Here is a 22578-nt window from a genome sequence, read left to right on the forward strand (position 1 = left end):
GGGCTGTTGAGGAAAAAATGCAGTCCAACTAAACCACATAATTAGTCAATAAACATTACCCATTACTGTCCGAATGTTCATCTACTATACATGAGGTAATGTGAATTACTAAACTCTAAGTTACTTTATTAATCTATAGTGCTATTATCATGGTTAAGAAGCTCGGCTGTTGAGTCAAAATGACCTAGATTCAAATCCTTCTACCACTCCCTAGCTAGGGGACTTTGGGCAAGTTACTAGTTCTCCAAGGCTCACTTTATACTTGTTTAAAATGAGATGAAGTCATGTTATAGGACTGAGATAACATATGTAAAGAGCCCAGCATAGTGCCTTGCCAGAAGACTCTTAATAAAGGGTAGTAGTGGTGGAAACAGCTGTGATGATGATGATGAAGACATTAACAGAAGTAAAAAAAAAAAAAAAAAACAAACCCATTTTAATATGAAGGAGGTAGCAGGATGAAAGGAATATAATTTTTGGAAAAAGAGAAAAAAACAAAACAATGGGAAATGGCACATCTGTCCCAGATGGAAGGAATGGAAATAAAAGTAGCTTTAACAAAAGGAAAGAGGTAAGAGAACCAAAAAGAAAGCTCAGCAGACTTCTCTCCAAGAAAATTAGGAGAATCCTCAGAAAAGAGGACAGGTCAAGACATCAAATAGTGAGGAGGATGAAGGGAATCTGACTTCATTTCCACCAACAAACAAAGATGTCATGACGAAGTAGTTTTACACTTTAAGTGGCTGGTTGTTTCACTGCGGGTCTAAGACCAGACCGCAGTTAAGGGGAAAGGCTGCGGCCCCGTCATCATGTTCTCTTGGGGAGGAAACCCTTCACAGAGTGGTGGAAATACAAAGTTAATAGGAACAAAGCAAGAAGTCTTCTGGGAGTCTGCTGAAGCGCAGGAGTTTCTCACCTGAAGGTATTTGCATTTTATAGAAAGGTCTACAGCATTCATTGGCTGCTCAAGGTGTGCAATCCAAAACAAAAACACAAAAACCAACAGCATAAAGATGCAGTGAAGTAGATCATTAATATGTGACCAATTCTGGAATCTTTCTCTGAATCTCTTCTGGACTATGGCAATTTCCCCAGGGAGAAATCACTTTTGATATTTGTAATGTTGAATTCAGCCTAGCTCCAAAAACACCCTTTGCCTAAAGTTCTTGTTTTAGATAACCTCAATCTGAGAAAAACTACATACATAATACCCTCCTATATTATCTATATATAACATATATACATAACATTAGTAGATGATTTCCTGTAATTTCAAAACTCTATCCCTTTAGAAAGTAGCTTTCTAGGAAGAACAGAGATTTTGTGATCAAGACTTGGGTTCAAGTCTCCCCTATCACATTAACACTAGCTACCATCAGGTCTTGGGTAACGTGATAGTGAATGGAGACAACAGGGTTATTGCAAAGATTAATGGAGACAACATTTGCAAAGATGTTAGTTCTCTTTCCTTGCATATTTGTCTAGAACATTTTAAACTTCTATTTACAAGCTGATTTGCATAGTTTTTCTTCCATAACATAGTTATCATCAAAAGTGAGACACAGCTACAGCAATCTAATAATTCCCAAAGTTTTACGACTCAAGGACATGTAAAACAGAGTCATCAGAAAAGCAAATGGGGGTCTAGAGATGCTGACAATCTGATCCAGGGTCACATCATTTGTGGCAGAGCTGGGACCAGAAAGAACACCTAAGTCTATCTGACCCCATAATGGTTTTTCAACTACACCACCATTGCCTTAGCTATTTAAGTCAATTCTATCAATTTGGTTACCTTAAAACATTTACAGTATGCTACTCCTAGCAGGAATCAACTGTTCTCAATCCAGGCTGGCTCAGCCATCACCATTTAATATAATATTTGCATATGATAGATAAAATTCCTTTACAAAAAAATCTATTGACATATCTTGATAGAAAGCCATTGCAAAGCAACCGTTGTTTTTCAACAATGGTTGAAAATGTTGTTACATTATACTCAAATACACTTAAAAGGAGAAACACTTGAGTTAACCAGCTTGCCTAAAACACGCAGAGTCATAAAATGTAAACAGAGTATCTTTTAAAAGGGAGTTTAAGAGAATAGAATAATTTCCACATCAAGGGTGACTACCTTGTAAATTTTAATGCTAAGGAGAAGGAAAATCAACACGAGGATGCCACCCTTAACAGGATTTCACTTCCAGTTACGTGAGGTGCAAGTGTGAAAGACTGCTCTCTCCTGACCCAGGACACATCCTGAGTGTCTTCACCACATCCAATAATACCAGCTCACTGGGACAAACAACAAGCAAGCAGGGGGCCTGCAGGTGGGAGCTCACCAGGCCTGGCCTGAGTCTGCAGAAATAAAGGCTAGCTGAGGAGGTGTGGCAGATGAGCCAGAGTGTAGACTGGAAGTGCATCCTTTTGGGGAAAAAGTAAATTAGAAAGCAAAGTGACTAAAAAGTGAAACGTGGACCTAAAGAAAGACGCTGAGACAAAATTAAGAGAGAGAGTTTATCCGGACCAAGGCTGAGGACAGCTGCCCAGATCACACTTCCAAGTCACCTTGGAGAGTACTCCAGGGGCCTTTGTCACCAGCAGCTTTTGAAAGACAAAAGGGAACAAGAAATGGGCTGATACAAAGTTGTTTGACAGGAATCCTCATTGGCTTACAGAGATAACACTGGTTAGTGATTGGCTATATATTGAACTATGGGGTGTATGGCATTTTATGGCTACTTGGCCTCAGTTTAGAGCCTGCATAGCAAGTGGCTTCAAGAGGAATTTATTTAGCTCAAGCAAGGAGTGAGATGTAACTGCTGTTTCATTCTAATGTCTCTCTGGGCCTGACAATTCCTCCAATTAGAAGTTTCTTTTCTTTCTCAAAGCTTAAGGAGAATCTATCATAGTACTTACTATCGATTTAGGGAAAAAAAACCCATGTTGCTTTTAATTATATTTTCTCTTTGTGATACTAGTAAACATAACTACTTAATATAAAATAACTACTGTATAGAATTGATTAGTTGTTCTCATACAGAAAACTTGCTTGGTTATGTACTAAGTTTAAGAAGACCCCAGATGCACACATTTGAAGTACTTTATTTGATGGATCCTCAAAGGTACCATGGAACATATCATAGTTTCTTAAATCTAGGATACATTGTTTCACCTTTTCATACTTCGCAGGTCACAATGTAACCTTATAATAGATATGAACATGAAAAGCTGTTAAATATCACAATTAGTGTTATCTAAAAATTAAGAAAATATGGTAAGGCTATGAAGGGACTTTCTGGGGTGATGGTACTGTTCTCCATATCTTGTTGGGGTGGAGATTACACAAATGACTCAGCAAATAAATACTTAAGATTTGTGCATTTCATTATAAGCAAATTTTGCTTCAAAACAGTGGAAAATACTGAAATTTAGTTAACACCATATGCTGAAGTATTTAGGAGAAATTGTACTGATGTCTACAATTTAACTTGGAATGCATCAAATGAAGGGATTAGTAGCTCACTAAAGTGGTATAAAAATTATTTTAAGCTGAAAATATCTAAACAATCAGCAGTCACAGAAAGAAATATTATCTAACCACCAGGATGTAGAGCTGCCACTGACCCCCTCTCCAAGGGGTTTCCTGATTGGGAAAAGATTGACCCTTAAAACCGGGAAGTGTGAACTCAGCTACCCATTAGCACCAAAAAGCCCAACAGAACCCTCATACTTTCCCAAGGAAGCCCTAAATTCCATGGACAACTTTCATTAAGGTGAGTGTATAAGCCTTTTTTATTTCTGGTCATTCAGCAAGTTACTCATCACTAAGTAGGCTTGTGTAAATAAACCTTATCTTTTCTCCTGTCAATCTGTCTATTGCCAGTTAATTTGCAGGCCCAACCACTGGACTCAAGTTGGAAGAGGAAAAGTTCCTCCCAACACAAACATTAAAATGGACTGATGGATGGATAGAGGGATGAACAGACCACAGACCCACAGCTATGATAAAGCAAGTAGAATAAAATATTAATGGTAGAATCTAGGTGGTAGATAGATATATAGGTATTCACTGCAAAATTCATTCAACTTTGCTTTATGACTTAAAATATTCATAACAACATGTTGGAAAAAGTTAACAATTAAAGAACAGAAGAAAAGAAAACATGGTATTTGATGACAGCTACTTTGTCTCCAAGAAGAGATAACCCAGCTGTTAGAAGACTTACCTCATAAAACTAAGCCTAATAATCGATGACAAACTTCAGACTAAAATGATGTTGACTAAAGTTACAAGTGCTAGTATCTGTAATGGTCACTTTAGGTAACAAGTAAATTAGTGCTTACTAACCTTTCATTCTGTCAAACAGTAGTCATTCCCTTCCTAAGTGATTCATGCTTCCAGACATTTCCAAAAGTCCTCATCAAATCACCCAATCTAAGAGGAGAGGTACAAGTCCTCTACCTTTTTTTGTTGGACTGGATTTTGTTCCATTCTAACACCCTGATGGCGGATCAACTACAGTAATGGCCCCAATTGCTTCATGCCTCATTTTGTGGTGTTTCCCACCGATTCTGGCCTTGGCCATGCATCTTGCTTTGGAGAAATGTATGGCAAAATGTGACACAAGCAGAAACTTGAACAACACTTACACATTGGAGGTTGCCCTCTTGTTGCTCTTGGAACCCTGCCACCCCATTAAAAGCCAAGGATAGTCTGCTGGAGAATAAGAGGACATGTGAAGAACCAAGGAACCTAGCCAATAGTCAGCCAGCCACCAGCTGACGCACAGTTCTCTGTAGATGCAGGAGTGACCCCCAGATGAGACAGCTGAGCCTGGCCAGCCCAGATCAGCAGAACTGCCCAGCTGAGCCCACCCCAGTTGCTGAGAAATGTATAGAACCATGCTGGGGGCTTTTTGTTTTATTTTGGGTTTTTTTGAGACAGAGTCTCGCTCTGTCACCCTGGCTAGAGTGCAGTGGCGTCATCATAGTTTTGTGCAACCTCAAACTCCTGGGCTCAAGTGATCCTCCTGCTTCAACCTCTGGAGTAGCTGGAACTACAGGCACGTGCCACCATGACTATTTTTTTTTTTTTTCTATTTTGTGTAGGGACAGAGTCTCACTCTTGCTCAGACTGGTCTCGAAATCCTGAACACAAGCAACCCTCCTGCCTTGGCCTCCCGAGTGCTGGGATTACAGGCATGAGCCACCTCACCCAGCCCAAACCATACTGTTTTGAGTCATTAATTTTCTTGGTGGTTTGCTGTTTAAGAAAAGCAAATTTATTAATATATAACTCCTCAAGGTTAAACAATGCTAGAAGAAAATCCATACAACAAAGCAGACTAACTCCCCTCTCCTCAAACCTCCTATCCTGCCACTCCACCCCCTTATTAGATACCAAATCTTCTACTTCACAGAAAAAAGAAACCATCAGATTAGAACTTTCTCGATTCCCAGCTCCCCACCCCTACTTACCCGCATTCGTACTCTGCTGCCTCCTTGGCCCCATCCCTGTAGAAGAGTCACATCCCCACCTCCCAGGACCCCACAGTGCTCTGCATCTCATCACCCTGCTCGCTCTCTCAGTTCTCTTTCCTTCCTGCCCCCATCCTCAGCTACTCCCAAAATACTGTCTCTTCTCATCAGTATTTAATCTTGTACATGCTGAAAACACCACCAAGAGCAACAAAAATCCTCTGTTGATCTCTTACCACTACTCAACTACTACTCTTTTCACTTTCTCAAACTATTTGAAAGTAGTGGATCTGTACTTGGTTTTTTGTTTTGTTTTGCTAAACTTTTTCACCTCCCCTTCATTCCTCAACTGCCATCTGGCTTCTACCTCCTCCATCTCCCGGTCCGCTCAGTCGCACCCCCCACTTTCCGTTCCCCACGCACATGCTGTTGCATACCTCACTCAACTCAGTGGAGCCTGAAATGCAGAGCACTCTCTCTTCCTGAGATGAAGGACTTCTCTCTCTCCTCTCCTGCTGTGTCACCACACTCTCTTGCCTCCTCATGCCTCTATGTTGGATCCTTCTATGCTTCTTTGCAGCTCTTCATCCTCTGTCTGACACTCGAATGTAGGTTTTCCTCAGGATTCCACACACTGCCTTCTCTCAACACATTCTCCTAAGACAATCTCATTTACCAGCATGGCTTCTAGCACCCTCTGTGCTGCAGACTCTTCAGATCTGCATTTCTAACACAGATCTCTCTCTCCTGAGCTCCAAACCAAACACCCAACAGCCTAATGGACAACTCCACTCACATGAGCCACAGACACCTCATATGCAGTGTGTCCAAAACCAAACTCCAGATCTTCAACTCCAAATCAGCCTTCCCCTCCATGTTCCCATGTCAGGAGATGTCCCGATTTCATCAACAATATCTTCTCTCTTAGCTCCTTTTTCTTAGGCATGTAAATCACCAAGTCCTGGTAAGTCTGCCTCCTAAACTGAACACCATTTAAACTCAACCACTTCTCCACCTAAGTCACCACCATCTCTTGCCTAGATAACTGAATAGCATCCTAAGTGGTTTCCTGTTTCAACTTTTCATAGTACAGGCAAAGTGATCTTTCTAACGTGCAAATCTAAGCATGTCCTGTCATGGATACTGTTTCATTCAGCTGTGAATCTTTAGTACTTAGCACACAGTACACTAGGCACATAATAATCAATAAATGTTTAATGAATGAATAGAATAAATTACTGAAACGTCCAACAGGCCTACACTTGAACATACAGACTAAAGATGGAAGTTTCACAGATTAACGTTATAAAATGTGTGAAAAGCCCAGTTTGACAACTGAACAGTAACACCAGATTTAAGCAATTTATATAATCTTAGTCTTAAAATAATCACAAGGTTTACATCAAACTCTTAAAAATTACTGCTCTACTCCCCCACTCCCCCATACAAAAAAGTAATTGCTCTATTTTTCCAACAGAATCAAAAACAAGTCTGAACATTCAACATCTACTTACGTGCAAAGAATTGACTGGTCCTCACGATCTATAAAACAGAACAAAACAAACAAAAAAAAGAAAGTGACCATTTGCCTGGTTTTAAAATATTTGATATAATAAAGTTGCAGTAGTAGCTTATAAAACATTAGTAATTCTACTCCTCTCAAGCCAAGTTAATGCTTCTCCAACCATATTATATAGCCCTCAATCTAATCAAGTTCACTCATTATCTCCTATTATTGTGCCAGATTCTCTGGAGGTAAATAACAATAACTCAGGTTTACTCTACATAGTGTTTGCCTACATGACTTCATATGCCTAATCAACTTTGACTCTCAAACCTTGCAGCCTATCAAATTCAACTGGGAAGTTCTATTAAATGTACTTCCTAGAGCTCCACCCTCACTAAATCATTAAACTCGGGGAGGTAGGGATTGAAAATCACTCTTTAAATGAGCTCCCCAGGTGATTTTGTTGCCTGGCTAGGTTTGGAAACCACTGACTTTCAGAATGGCTTCAAGAATACCCACAACCAGAGAGTAATCATTATTAATTTGATCTTAAAGGAGGAAAAAAAAAAGTATCAAACACTGAGTGGAAAAGAAGGTTGAACGAGGATAAATATCTATATGAAGTTTAACTATTGTCTTAAGCCAAAATGTGATATACAACAGCTACAACAAAAAAGTGTACAATGATAAAATCTAATATGATTGTAGAGTGATTGATTTAAGGATTCAGATAAAATTTTCAAATAAAAGGGCGAAATTCAAACTCACATCTAGCCTATGGACAGAATTATCAGTGTAGGATGTATAATTTCTAATTACTTAGGAGTATTACTATCCCTATTGCATAGATGAGAAAATGTTCCTCGGTGAGATTAAGTAATCCTCCCAAGTCACACAGCTACTGAGGGGCAAGGATGCTGGGATGAGGCCTGCCTGCCTCTGGTGCCTGCCTGGGTTCTTAGCACTACTACACAGTTTGCCATTGCTTCGAAAGGAATTGTGCCCAAAGAGCCTGGCCCAGGTAGCTTTTCCTCGGCAGATGCCACGAGGTGCCCAATGAGGATCTTACAGTAGTTCCAGCCTAAATAATTTTCACGAAAGAGAAATAAGTAGCCCATTCACTATATTAACTCTTTTTTATGTAATATTAAAATAAAACACAACAAAAAAAGAAAACTATAGGCCAATATCTCCAATGAACATAGATGCAAAAATTCTCAACAAAATACTAGCAAATGGAATTCAATGACACATTAAAAAGATTGTTCATCATGATCAAGGGGATTCATCCCAGGGATGCAAGAATGGTTCAACATACTCAAATCAATCAATGTGACACATCATATCAACAGAATGAAGGACAAAACCATATGATCATTTCAACTGATGCTGACAAACCATTTGATAAAATTCAACATTCCTTCATGATAAAAACACTCAAAAAACCGGGTATAGAACGAACTTACCTCAACAAAAGCCATATATGACAGACACACAGCTAGTATCATACTGAGTGAGGAGAAACTGAAAGCCTTTCCTTTAAGATCTGGAACAAGACAATGATGCTCACTTTGACCACTGTTATTCAACATAGTATTGGAAGTTCTAGCTAGAGCAATCAGACAGAAAGAAAGAAATAAAGGGCATCCAAACTGGAAAGGAAATTATCCTTGTTTGCAGATAATATAATCTTTTATCTAGAGAAACCTAAAGACTCCACAAAAAAAAACTGTTTAATATTAGAAATGATAAACAAATTCAATAAAGGTGCAGCTTATAAAAATCAGTAGCATTTCTATATGCCAACAGTAAACAATCAGAACAAGAAACCAAGAAAGTAATCCCACTTATAATAGCTACAAATAAAATACAATACCTAGAAATAAACTTAACCAAAGAAGTGAAAGATCTCCATAACGAAAAGTATAAAACATTGATAAAAGAAATTGAAGAGGACGCAAAAAACCAGAAAGATATTCCATGCACATGCATTGGAAGAATCAATATTATTAAAATGTCCATACTGTCCAAAGCAATCTACAGATTCAATGCAATCCCCATCAAGATATCAATGGCAGGCCAGGCGCAGTGGCTCACGCCTATAATCCTAGCACTCTGGGAAGCCGAGGCAGATGAATTGTTTGAGCTCAGGAGTTCGAGATCAGCCTGAGCAAGAGCAAGATCCCGCCGCACTAAAAGTAGAAAGAAATTATACGGATAGCTAAAAATACATATAGAAAAATTAGCCAGGCATGGTGGTGCGTGCCTGTAGTCCCAGCTACTCAGGAGGCTGAGGCAGAAGGATTGCTTGAGCCTAGGAGTTTGAGGTTGCTGTGAGCTAGGCTGACGCCATAGCACTCTAGCCTGGGCAACAGAGCGAGACTCTGACTCAAAAAAAAATAATAATAAAATAAAATAATTAAAAAAAAAGATACCAGTGACATTCTCACAGAAATAGAAAAAAATAATCCTAAAATTTATATGGAACCACAAAAGACCCAGAATAGCCAAAGTCATCCTGAACAAAACCCAAAACTTGAAGAATCACATTATCTGACTTCAAATTATAATATGGAGCTGTAGTAACCAAAACAGCATGGTACTGGCATAAAATCAGACACATAGACCAATGGAACAGAATAGAGAACCCACAAATAAATCCACACACATCCTCAGTGAACTTATCTTTGACAAAGGTACCAAGAATATACAGTAGGTAAAGGACTGTCTCTGCAATAAATGGTGCTGGGAAAATGGATATTCATATGCAGAAGAATGAAACTAGATCCTTATTTCTTACCACATACAAAAATCAAATCAAAATGGATTAAAGACTTAAGTCTAAGACCTGAAACTATGAAACTACTAAGAAAAAAACATTAGGGAAACACTTCAGGACATTGGTCTGGGCAAGGGCTTCTTGAGTAATACCTCCAAAGCACAGGCAACCAAAGCAAAATTGGACAAATGGAATCACATCAAGCTAAAAAGTTTCTGCACAGCAAAGGAAACAAAGTAAAGAGACAACTCACAGAACGGGGGTAAAAATCTGCAAACTACCCATCTGACAAGGGATTAATAACAAGAATATATAAGGAGCTCTAAGAATTCAATAGGAAAAAAATCAAATAATCCAAATAAAAATGGGCAAAGGATCTAAATAGACGTTTCCCAAAAGACGACATAAAAATGGCCAATAGGTACATGAAAAAATGCTCAACATCATTAGTCATCAGAAAAATGCAAATCAAAACCACGATGAGATGTTATCTCACCCTAGTTAAAATGGCTTTTACCAAAAAGACAGGCAATAATGAATGCTGGTGAGGATGTGGAGAAAGGCAAACCTTTGCTCACTGTTGGTAAGAATGTAAATTAGTGCAACCACTATGGAAAACAGTATGGAGGTTCCTCAAAAAACTGAAAATAGAACTACCACATGACCCAGCAATCCCATTGCTGGATATATACCCAAAGGATAGGAATTCAGTATTTCAAAAAGATATCTGCACTTCCATGTTTACTGCAGCACTATTCACAATAGCCAAGATACGGAATCAGCTTAAGTGTCCATCCATGGATGAATGGATAAATAAATTGTAGGACATATACACAATGGAATATTATATAGCCACAAAAAAGAATGAATTTGAAACAACATGGATGGAACTGGAGAACATTATATTGAGTGAAATAAGCCAAGTACAGAAAGACAAATCTCCCACATGTTCTCACTCATATGTTGGAGCTAAATATTAAAAACAATTGATCTCATGGAGACTAGAGAATAGAATGATGGTTACCAGGTGGGAAGGGTAGTAGGGAGTAGGCGATAAAATGGGGATGGTTAATGGGTACAAAAATATAGTTAGATAGAATGAACAATATTTGATAGCACAACTAAGTGCCTATACTCAGTATGACTATACTAATTAGTCATACTGATTATAGTTAGGGTATATTTTAAAATAACTAAAAGAGTGGAATCGGAATATTCCTAATACAAAGAAATGTTAAATGCCTGAGGTGACGGATACCCTGATTACTCTGATTTGATTAATTCACATTGTATGCCTGTATCAAAATATCACATGTACCCTATAAAGATATACTACTATTAATAATACATACCCATAATTAAAAATTAAAATTTTTTTTAATTTAAAAAAACAAAAAAACATGAAATGCTTAGTTATACTTAGGTATAGGATACATTTAGGAATAAATCTAACAAAATATGTGCAAGATCTGTATAATGAAAACTACAAAACACTAACAAAAAAATCAAAGAAGTCCTATATGGAGAGACAAACTATATTCATGGATTGGAAGATTCAACGTTGTCAATTCTGCCCCAACTTATCTATAGATTGATTCAATGCAATCCGATCAAAATCTCAGCAGGATTTTTTTGTAGAAATTGACAAACTGATTTCTAAAATATATATATGGAAAGACAAAGGAACTAGAATGGACTAAATTTTTAAAAAGAACAATGGTGGAGAACTCATATTTCCTGATTCCAAGATTTACTATAAAGCTATTGTAATCAAGCCAGTGTGATACTGGTAAAAGGACAGACATAAAAATCAAAGGAACAGGGAGTCCTGAAATAGACCTTTGTTGACTTTCAGCAAAGGTACAAAGGCAATTCAATGGAGAAATAATTAATCTTTTCAACAAAGGGTGCTAGGAACAATTGAACATCCATAGGCAAAACCTTGCACCATATAAAAACTTAACCAAAAATAGGCCACAAACTGAGAGGAAAAAATTGCAAAACCACTTATCTGATGTAGAGGTCTCCAACCTTTCTGGCACCAGGGGCTTGTTTCATGAAAGATAATTTTTCCACAGAGGGCAGGGGAAGGGGGGAGGGGTCATGCAAGGGGCTGTATAGATGAAGCTTCAGTTTCTCACCTGCCGCTCACCTCCTGCTGTCCACTGTCCCCCCGCCCCCCGGCAAGTTTCATGGAAGACAATTTTTCCATGGATGGAAGTGGGGGGAGCAGCAGCATAGCTCTGTGGCCCGGTCCCTAACGGGCCACGGACCAGTACTGGTCTGCGACCCGGGCATTGGGGACCGCAGCAATGAAGGACTTGTATCTAGAAACGATAAAGAGCTCTCAAAACTGAATAATAAGTAAACTGCCCATTTTTAAAAATGGTAAACAGATTTGGACACTTCACCAAAGATATACAGGTGCTAAATAAGCACATAAAGAGATGCACTAGGGAAATGCAATTCAAAACTACAATCAGTTACCACTACTCACCCATTAGAAAGACTACAATTTAATAAAAATACAATAACTAATGCTGACAAGGATGTGGCACAACTGGAATTCATCCATTACTGGTGGAAACACAAAATGGCACAGCCACTTTGGAAAACAGTTCAGTAATTTCTTTTAAAGTTAAACATACATCTCCCATGGGACCCAGCAATCCTACTCCTAGGTATTGACCCAAGTGAAATGAAAACTTGATGCTCACACAGAAGTCTGTATACAAGTCATCCCTTGGTATCCACAGGGGATTGGTTCCAGGACATCTCCCCATCCGTGGATGCCAAAATCCATGCATGCTCAAGTCTCTTATATAAAATGGTATAATATTTGCATATAGCCTACACACACCCTCCTTTACATATTAAATCACATATAGATGTCTTATAATACCTAATACAACATAAATGCTACGTAAATAGTTGTTATACTGTATTGTTCAGGGAATAGTGATGAGAAAAAACTGTCTGTGTATGTTCAATACAGATGCAACCATCCATTTTTCCCCCCTAAACATTTTTGATCCACAGTTGGTTGAATCTGCAGATGGAGGACCCATGGATACAGAGGGCAGACTGTATGTGTCTTAATTGCCAAAAACTGGAAACATCCTAGAGATCCTTCAAATGGTGAATGAATAAATAAATCATGGAACATGCATACAATGGAATACTACTCAGCACTAAAAGGGAGCAAACTACTGGTGAATGAATCTTCAATGCATTATGCCAATGAAAGAAGACACACTCAAAAGGCCAAATTGTGGATGATTATATGACATTCCTGAAATGGTAACACTATAGTGTTTCTTGCTAGCATTTATTTATTTTTGGCTATAGTAAGAGATAGTTGGCATTCATAAGAAAGTTATTGATTTTTGTACATTTTTCAACAAATCACCCTATGAAATCACCATTTCACCCTCCCCAAACCTTTCACTCTGTATGCCCTCACCCTCTCTTTCAGTTTTCTTGATAGCACTTATCACTACTAAATATTGTCTATTTGTTGTCTCCCTAATAGTTCCCTAACAGTGTCACTAGAAGGGTTTTACTTCCAGTGATGTTTCCTGCTATCCATATTTCCACATTAGAAGATTCAATACATAGATCCGAGACAACTATAATTTATTATAAAACGCTCCTTTTCCTGACATAAAATAATGCTCTTTGTCCCTGTTTTTGCTTTGAAGTCTGCTTTAGGCCGAAGTGACTTTAGACTGGTGCCTTCTTTTTGTGTGTGCATTTGGCTAAGGTACCTGCCAGTCCTTGTGCTTTTATTATTTTCCTACTTTGAAATGTCTTTCTTGTAAATGGCATGTGATTGTATTAGGCTCTCTTATTTGTAGGGGTAGTAAAAAACACTTACATTTATTGTTATAGCTGCTATATTTGGTGTTATATGTTTTCTGACTTTTTTTTTTTTGAGACAGAATCTCATTTTGTCCCCGGGCTAGAGTGCAGTGGCATCATCATAGCTCACTGTAACCTCCAACTCCTGGGCTCAAGCAATCCTCCTGCCTCAGCCTCCTGAGTAACTGGGAATACAGGCTGCACCATGACGCCAGGCTAATTTTTTCTATTTTTAGTAAAGACAGGGTCTTGGTTTTGCTCAGGCTGGTCTCAAACTCCCAAGCTCAAGTGATCCTCCCACATCAGCCTCCCAAAGTGTTAGGATTACAGGCATGAGCCATTGTGCCTGGCCTGTTTTCTGACTTTTTAAAGCCTTTAAAGCCTTCCTTGATGTTTCTTTTGGAGGATGGCTTGTTTTCCTTGCTTTTATTTCTCCTAATATAGAAAACTTATATCCAGTTTCAAAATTTTTCAAAAAAAATCCTTCAACCTACATTTGCAAGGTTCATATTTTGATGTGCATCAATCCTATTCTTAAAATACTTACTCTTAAAAGGCAGGGATGGTATGTATGCTATCGGACCCAGGACATGATGCGGTACGGGAGGCATTTTTTCAAGGTGGCTGCTTAGTGTTTCACTGTACAGATGAACCATCCTCCAATTAATAACTTATTGATATAATAATTGGTTGTTTCCTGAGCATCTCAGGAAGCTTCCAGAGGTGTCCTCTATCTAAAATAACAGTGTATGAGATCCATAAATTAAGAAATATAACCAAGGAAAGAAGAAAAAGAAATTTCTAGAGTGTGGGCAAAGGCAAATCTAAAGCAACAAGCACAGACTGGAGGAGGATAAAGGGCTCCAGGATGTTATGTCTCCAAGGGGGAAAGACCCTGGTAAGTTACTTGATGTATTTCTACCTGCTGAAAGACAACTTGTAGTTCTGTCAAATTAATGTAGGTAACCACCGTGGTGCCCAAACGGGAAAATTACTAACCCCAAGGAAAATAGCAAATTATATAAGAAAGGAAATGTGGTAAGATAAACAATTTAAATATTAAATACTAAATTCAAAAAAATGTTGATTTAACTTCTATCAGGAAGATGAGGGGAGAGCTTAGGTGAGTTAAAAACTCTTCTTCTATAATAGGAAGTCTATAGTTAATAGGTATCTCCTATTTTTTCAATAATGTAAGCCTTACCCTACAGCCTATTTTTAAACTATCTTCATATATTATTTCATAAAAAGTAAAAATTATAGCATTCAGATTTCTTTGACAAATTCTGATCTTGATCCTTTAACGCATTGTTTAGTGGTATAAACCCATTTACATAACATACCAATTACCTAGTCCTTAAGATTTGACAGACTTTACTACTAAAATTGTTTGGGCCTTGTGTCTTGAAGACAAAGGTAGTTCCTTGATAATCTCTTTAATTTCTCCCATGGGCATTGTTCTAGTTAAGTTTCTACCTTATTTCCAGTCCATTGTCTTTGCTTATGATAAATGATAATCTTTATCATTTCTGGTAGTTCTCTTTCCTTGGTCACACTTGCCAAACATGTCTATTTTATAGTCTTTTCATAGAACTAGCTCTTAGTTTTACTTAACAGTTCTGTGAGAGTACTTTGTTCCAATCCATTAGTCCCTTCATACATTTTTCCTCTTGTTTTGGTTCATTTCATTTTTGTACTTGTAAAGAATCTTTTTTATTGTGACACGACACACAGAAAAGCTCATGGCACAATGTACAGCTCAATAACTTATCATAAAGTTATCTTTTATCCACCTTGCTGAATAAAGGCTTAACTTGTCTGTCTATAAATCTTTGTTTACTAACAAAAACATTTAGAGTTATGAATTGTTTCTTAAAATGGCTTTTGCCATAACTCATACAATTTTTATGTGATATTTTATTGTGGTTTATTTCTAAAGAATCTGTAATACGTGTTTTGATTCCTCTTTCACCAAAAACCATATAGATGAATGATTAATAACAAAAGCACTCATACTCATTAAACACACTCCCACGAAAACTAACCCATCTGGAAATCTTTTTATCGTTAATGTCTTTCTGCACTTTGGTCAGAGAATGTAGCCTGTGATTTCTTCTTTTAGGAACTGAGGTTTTTATTGGGGGCGACTGTGCTTTCTGCTCACTGGGCAGTAATACTATATATACGTTTTTCAATACAAGCTTGCTAAATTGTGTTAAACTCACATTCTTTAGGTTCTTTTTTCCCCTATTTAATATATCAAATTCTTAGAGAAGCATGTTAAACCTCCCTCTATAATTGTGGTCCACATTCTCCAGGTATGGCCAATAGCAAGTGGTTTAAATATTTGGTGCAATGTCAATGGTGTATGTGTAAGTATGATCTGTCTCTCCTAGATGACTACATTATACTATTTCTATCTTAAACCTCCAATCTCTTACCTCCTCCTCTCTCAGCTGAAACCTTACTTTGTAGTTCCCTGAGAAAACAGAAGCATTTTCACAAGCTCCTACCAACAAACCTATCTGCCTACCTACCTAAAGACAATGCTTGAAAAATCTGGTTGTGAAAGGAAGGAGGAAAGAACTTCCTTATTTAACGTAATAGGAAAAATTCCCCTTAATATTTTGGAAAAAAAAAAAACCTTAATATTCTGAAATAAGAAAAAGCAAATCCCCTAATATTTTGAAAAATAAAGTAATGAGAAGAACTTTAGCAAATTTAATGCTAATGCAAGGAGTGTACAAAAAGGAAGGTAGAAGATACAGTCACAACTTAGAATAATCAGAACTGAGATCCCTGAGGTTGAAAGGATATGATCGACATCAGAGGTGAAAGACTTGGTAAAACTGGCCTTTGACAGGAGTGGACACAAGAGAGAATGATTGTAAATCTGTTTAGGAAGCTGGGGCAGTTCCTCTTTGGTGGCTTCCAATTTCTCTGTGGAATGGGAAACAAGCCATCAGCTGGGGAGTGGAGGGGGCATGTAGGGGCCCGCAGAGGTTTGAAAGAGCCGTTATGGAGAATGGGATAATCATCTCACTAGAGAAACAAGGTGGGATTAGCAAATTGTGTTAAGAGTAGAATCAGGGCTCCTGGTCATGAAATTACAGTAGTATTGATCTGTCTAGTTGTGTGAACATAACTCCAGAAGCATCAGCAACCCAAGTAAGAGCATTAAAAGAGACAGGCTAGGCACAGTGGCTCAGGCCTGTGATCCTAGCACTTTGGGAGGCTGAGGCAGGAGGATCATTTGAGCCCAGGAGTTCAAGAACAGCCTGAGCAAGAGTGAGGCTCCACTTCTACAAAAAATAGAAAAATTAGCCAGGTGTGGTGGCACACGCCTGTAGCCCCAGTTACTTAGGAGGCTGAGGCAGTAGGATCACTTGAGTCCAGGAGTTGAGGTTGCAGTGAGCAATGATGATGTCATGGCACTCCAGCACCGAGACCCGCCTCCCCCCCCCAAAAGAGACAAATATCTTGATTCATCCAGCGTGAGACTTTTGCCAAACAGGTATAACAAAAGAACAAAGTTACAGGGAGTTTAGACTACAGACAGACTGTTGAAATGATAGGCCATGAAATCTAAACTACACAAGGAAGAAAGTGAACGGGGTTCTGGTTAATACATTAGCATAAGGGGAAAGTAAAGCAACTAATGGTCTGGAGATTCACACGGAGGCAAAGAACACATTTAGGAGACTTCTTGATCAGACTACCCATATGGAAGGACACTGCAACAGAATTTCTGAAACATTATTTGAAAAATCAGGTAATTCTAAACGATGGAAAAGTCTAGAGTATCACTACAGAATTTGGTAGCATATGTGAAAGAAGGAGATTAAAGACCTAAAGACAAGGCCTTTGGTTGTTCATGAGAAACTATGAAGTAACACAGGGTAATGGCAAGGTTTGAGGCAGAGAGGAAACAGTATGTCAGGGGCCAAGGCCATCATGGAGTGAGGAAAGGGACCAAGAAGAAAACTGTTGAAAGTGATGAGAAGAGGTAGAGGAGGTACAGCTTTTCCAAGGGGGTAAAGAAGCAACAGTTTAGCATGTGGGTGGTGAGTAAGATGCTAACCCCATCTCCCAGTGCATGGGATTTGATTAATGGAGCAATCTTCACACCGTGGGCTCAACCCCCATGTGCAGGAGTAAGCCAAATTTCAGTTAAAGCCTAGAGGAAAAGAAAACACCCCATGAAGATACTGAAAATACAGGGAAGTTTGCACATCAGAGAGTGGGAGTTACCTAAGACAAAAATGAAAACGGAGCATTATGGGAATGAAAACAACAGGGAAACAAAACAAAACAGAACAAGGAGATGCAATGGATTTTATTCTAAGACTCCAGGAAGATGGTAGAATCTCAGATCTTAAATATTCATGGTGGCCTAAAAAGGTGGCCCCTGCAGTTATCGTTATAGCAAAACTTTTCTTTCTACATATCTAGGTCAACAGTGGTTGGTAGTGGTGCTGGTTGCCTGCTACTGAATAGAAGCCAGCCTAGACTGTGCGCAGTCTCAGGTGACCTCAGATCATCATGGAGAAGGCAGAGGTCTAATGGTACTGCATTCAGTTTCTAACGAAGTACTGCAAATGAGAAGTCTGATGCCAATGACTCCTTGTCCATTGAGAGCATCTTATTTTACCCTATGCAAGACTAGGCATGCGTCTCCTTTCACTATTCCAGCCTAGCACTTTTCAGTCTGAAGACCTGAGCCTTTCTTCAGCTCAGGTGAACTTTTTCAAAAATATCACTTCTTTCTTTCATGGAAACTGAGAGTCTACATGTACATTCCATGTTTCCTACTCTCTTTCATAAGTTCATCAGTTTTTTCTTTCATTTCATTTTTTTTTTGAAGAGAGGGAGTCTCATTATGTTGCCCAGGCTGGACTTGAATTCCTAGGCTTAAAGAATCCTCCCACCTCAACCTCCCAAGTAGCCATCAGTTTCTTCTTATTCTGTATTCTAGTCTTCTAATCTACTGCTTTAGTTTCCAATTGTGTTGATTCTACCATTCCATGCTTTCACTAAGTGTGTGATATTTTGCAATAAAGTTTATGTCCAAGAACTCTGCTTTCATTCATTCATTCAACAAATATTTATTGAGCAACAACTATGTGCAAGGCACACTCTGCATTTTATTGATATAGTATACCCTAGAATCCAAACTAAAGAAAAAAGTAAGCTCCCTTTTTTTTTGCATTAAAAAACTAACAAAGTTTTCAACATTTTAATCAACACACTTGAAGATGTGAGATGTGTGCCCCAAAAATCTGTGCATGATATGAAACAGGGAGGGATGATAAATACATTTGATGAAAACAAACATAATTTTAAAAGATCCTGACAGCTTGAATGGGTAATTCAATCTAATATAATAATTTAATAGGGCCATATGCTCTGAATTCTCCACATAGTCCCCTCTCAAGCAATTGATCCCCTTCATAGGTCCAGTGACATTTAGCCAACCACTCGTGTTTGGAATTGAAGACCTAGATGGATCAGCATTGGTAGCTGGCATGAGCTTACCAGCAACTGCACGTGCTAATGTCTGACCACCCTAGCAGACACCCCACCCAATTGTGCTGTATAGTGTATCAGTAGGTAGCCCCCCACTTACAGAATGGAATATAAAGGGGAATTGTTTAGAGTGGATTTTTTGTTTTTATTTTCTGTATTAAACTTTTAAATTTTTATGTATTCAAAACTATGAACTGATTTCTTTTGATTTTCGCATGGAAGTTTATTACTATGGATAGGAATGTGTCACATTGCCTTTGAATCCAAGCTGCTATTTTTTACTATCTACATTTTCTTGGTCATTTAACTTCTTTGTGCCTTAGTAAATAAGAATAGTTATTCTATTTACTTTTTGGGTTGTCATGCACTAAATAATACACACAAAGCATTTAGCCCAGTGCCTGGCATGTAATAATTTTCAATAAATGTTCATTCTAGCATTAATAATGATATTAATAATAATATGATAATGCTGGTAAGTTACATCTTCCTCATTCTATTTTCTAAAGAGGAATTTTGACCAGCAAAGCCATGGGGCCAACAACTCCCCCTCATTCTTTATCTGTACAGCTGGTTTGGGAATCCAGTAATGGGATATAATATTTATCCCTGTTAACTATTATGTTGGATTCAACTCCCCATTCAACCTGTCTAGTGATTTTAAAATCCTGTTTCTTTTCATCAAATGTATTTATTATCTCTCCCAGTTCCATGTCGTCCCCAAATTTTATGGGCACACGTCCCACATCTTCAAGTGTGTTGATAAAAATGTTTAAAAGGGCACCCACCCTTTGGCGCACATCCTGACAAATCTAGCCAACCTCAATTATTAATCAGCACCTCAAGTGCAACTTCTCAGCATGCAGCCAGGAGGATAACATGGAAGACTATGGAATGCTATCAGAAATCCCAATACTCCATTAATACTGTCTACTGCATTTCCCTTCCTACTAAGCCTAAAGTAATGTGATGAATATATTCGTGTTGTTCTTATCTTGTTCCCTTAACAACAGATTCTACAATCTTTCCTCGCATGTATATTAAGCTCAGAGGTCAGGAGTTTTTTCCTGCTTTTTAAAAATTACAATGATATATGTGAGCCTGTCCCTAGCCTAGCCTTCTGAAAACTCCCCTTCTATGTAATACTTCAAAGATCAATTGTGAGAATGTTATCTGTTCAGACGAGGAACCATATGGCCTCAGGAGGGCACTTCCTCCAATTTCTTCTCCCACAGATGTCAAAGTTTGCTCATTAATACAAATGCTTTTCTGCATCTAAAGATCATTCTTAACAGAGACATAGAGCCAAAACAAACAAAAAAGCTGATGATTTTTCTTTCTCCAATAATCTAACAGCAATCTATTACAACCCTAGCCACTTCTTAATATTCTGACTTTGAAACCAAGAAAAGGTTATTAAATTTAATCTTTTTTAAAAGCCTAAGCTCATTTTTAATTTCAAAACTGTCCTTAGCAACCTAGGACACTATTCTAGTCTTGAAGTACTTGCTATTTGCCTCAAAGGACCTGGCATATAATATATGTATCCACACAAAACTAGAAGTAGGAAATAGGTGTTGTACTTTATTATATTAATTCCTTTATACTACCTTTCAGTCCTAGGCACCAAGAGAACCTTGTCATGACGCATAATTTCATGAAAGGTAGATGTAGCATATCATGTTTTCTGAAATCATGGCACTATTTTATAAGAATCTTATTAAACCTTATAGAATTTATTTTTTTAAAAAGGAGAGTTAGAGAGGAAGAGTTATTATAGAAGATTAGGCTTTCACATAGCACTAGGAACTCCCATGTTTAAATGCAGCCTGGTGGAACAGTAACATTCATTGCATTCAAAACTACTACATTCTGGCTTTCAAAAAATGGCCCTCCATAAGCCATTGTGCCTAAAGCCGTGGTTCAAATGCATGACTCTTCAAATATGTATTTCATTCTAATCCAAAAGAACATAGTTGAAATTAACCAACTCAAAACATCCTTTTTAACTTTTGTCGTCTTCTTTTATATGCCTCTAAATCACAAATAACACTTTAAAATCTTTCTTTCCCCACTGAAACACTGAAAATAGGAAAGGTGGATACCCTTCCTATTATTCTTCCTGTTGGTTTTAAAACCTAATGTAATAGAGCTTTGGTTATACTGGCTTGTGGTGGGAATAAAATGTATTATGAAAACTAGATGCTTTTTAACATAAAAATTTACATGACATATTGTTATAGAGCAACAAACATACTTACCTGCTTCCTACAGAAAATGGTCACATTGTCTATCTTAATCTTAAGAACTTATAATTTTTCTACAATAAACATTACTTTTACTTTTATTAATCTTTTTAAAAAAGAAAATTAAAACCTTTTGTAGAACAGATGGAGACATTAAAAAACACTATAAATTATATTTAAGAAATTCTGGGTATTTAGTATTTCAACATTTCCAATTACCTTGAAGCATGCATCTGTAAGCAGATTCAGATATAGCATAGATGTGTGGAGGCATCTCATGACGTTTCTTTCCTCTGTACATTTCAATAATATTCTCAGAGTAAATTGGAAGATTCTTGTAAGGATTTATGACTACACAGAAGAGTCCAGAATAAGTCTAGAATAAAAATAAAATACAGCGTTAAAAAAATAAACAACAGAAAAAAAAACCCCTGCATTTATCAGTCACGGTCCAATCAAGAGACAGAAACCACATGGTCAGTTAAACAGGAGCTGTTTATCTTTCAATTAGTCTATTCCCAAAATTAAATCTACCTCATAATAGGCAATTCATTACTACACAAGCAGTTCTCCCACAGATAGTGTATTAAGTGGCACTCTTCTGGACTCAATTTCCTCATCTGTAAAATAGAAATGATGTGTGCTTCATGATTTCACAGAGTTAAGGTTCAAACAATGTGTTATTTGGCTTTTCACATTCATTCTCTCACGAGTACACAAGGTATAAGAAGCTCATTAGCACAGTTTCAGATTTCATACTGCAACTAATCTTTGGTCACACGTAATTGTGCAAAAGAAAAAAAAAACATACTGCAACTAATCTTTAAGAAAATACCATATGTCAAATTTGGGTATAGTATCAAAGAAGAATATCTACAATTATCTGAAAAGGTGATTAAAATATTCCTTCTTTTTCCAGTGAAATGTCTGTGTAAGGCTGGCTTTTCTTCATATACTTCAACCAAAACAACATATTATAAACAACTGAATGCAGAAGAACATATGAGAATCCAGCTATCTTTTAAGATATTAAAGAGATTTATGAAAATTTAAAAGTTTTCATTCTAACATTTTTTGTTTTGGAAAATACAGTTTTCTTTAAAATTAATTTATTCATGTTAACTTGTTACGGGTTCACTATTACTATGTTTAAATGAATAAACTTTTAAAACTTGTTT

At 37.5% G+C, this 22578-nt stretch overlaps 1 protein-coding gene across 1 annotated transcript in view; it reads right to left on the minus strand.

The window, feature by feature from the left end:
- MYH10 (myosin heavy chain 10) overlaps positions 1–22578 on the minus strand; it is a 137706-nt gene that overhangs the window by 96738 nt on the left and 18390 nt on the right. The window contains exons 3-4 of the mRNA XM_045570234.1: positions 21620–21776; positions 6996–7023 (exon numbers count right to left, since the gene is read on the minus strand). Coding sequence (XP_045426190.1) covers positions 6996–7023; positions 21620–21776 — 185 coding nt within the window. The remainder of the gene's footprint in view (positions 1–6995; positions 7024–21619; positions 21777–22578) is intronic.

This window comes from Lemur catta, chromosome 15 (genome assembly GCF_020740605.2).
Source record: "Lemur catta isolate mLemCat1 chromosome 15, mLemCat1.pri, whole genome shotgun sequence".
NCBI classification, from domain to species: Eukaryota; Metazoa; Chordata; class Mammalia; order Primates; family Lemuridae; genus Lemur; species Lemur catta.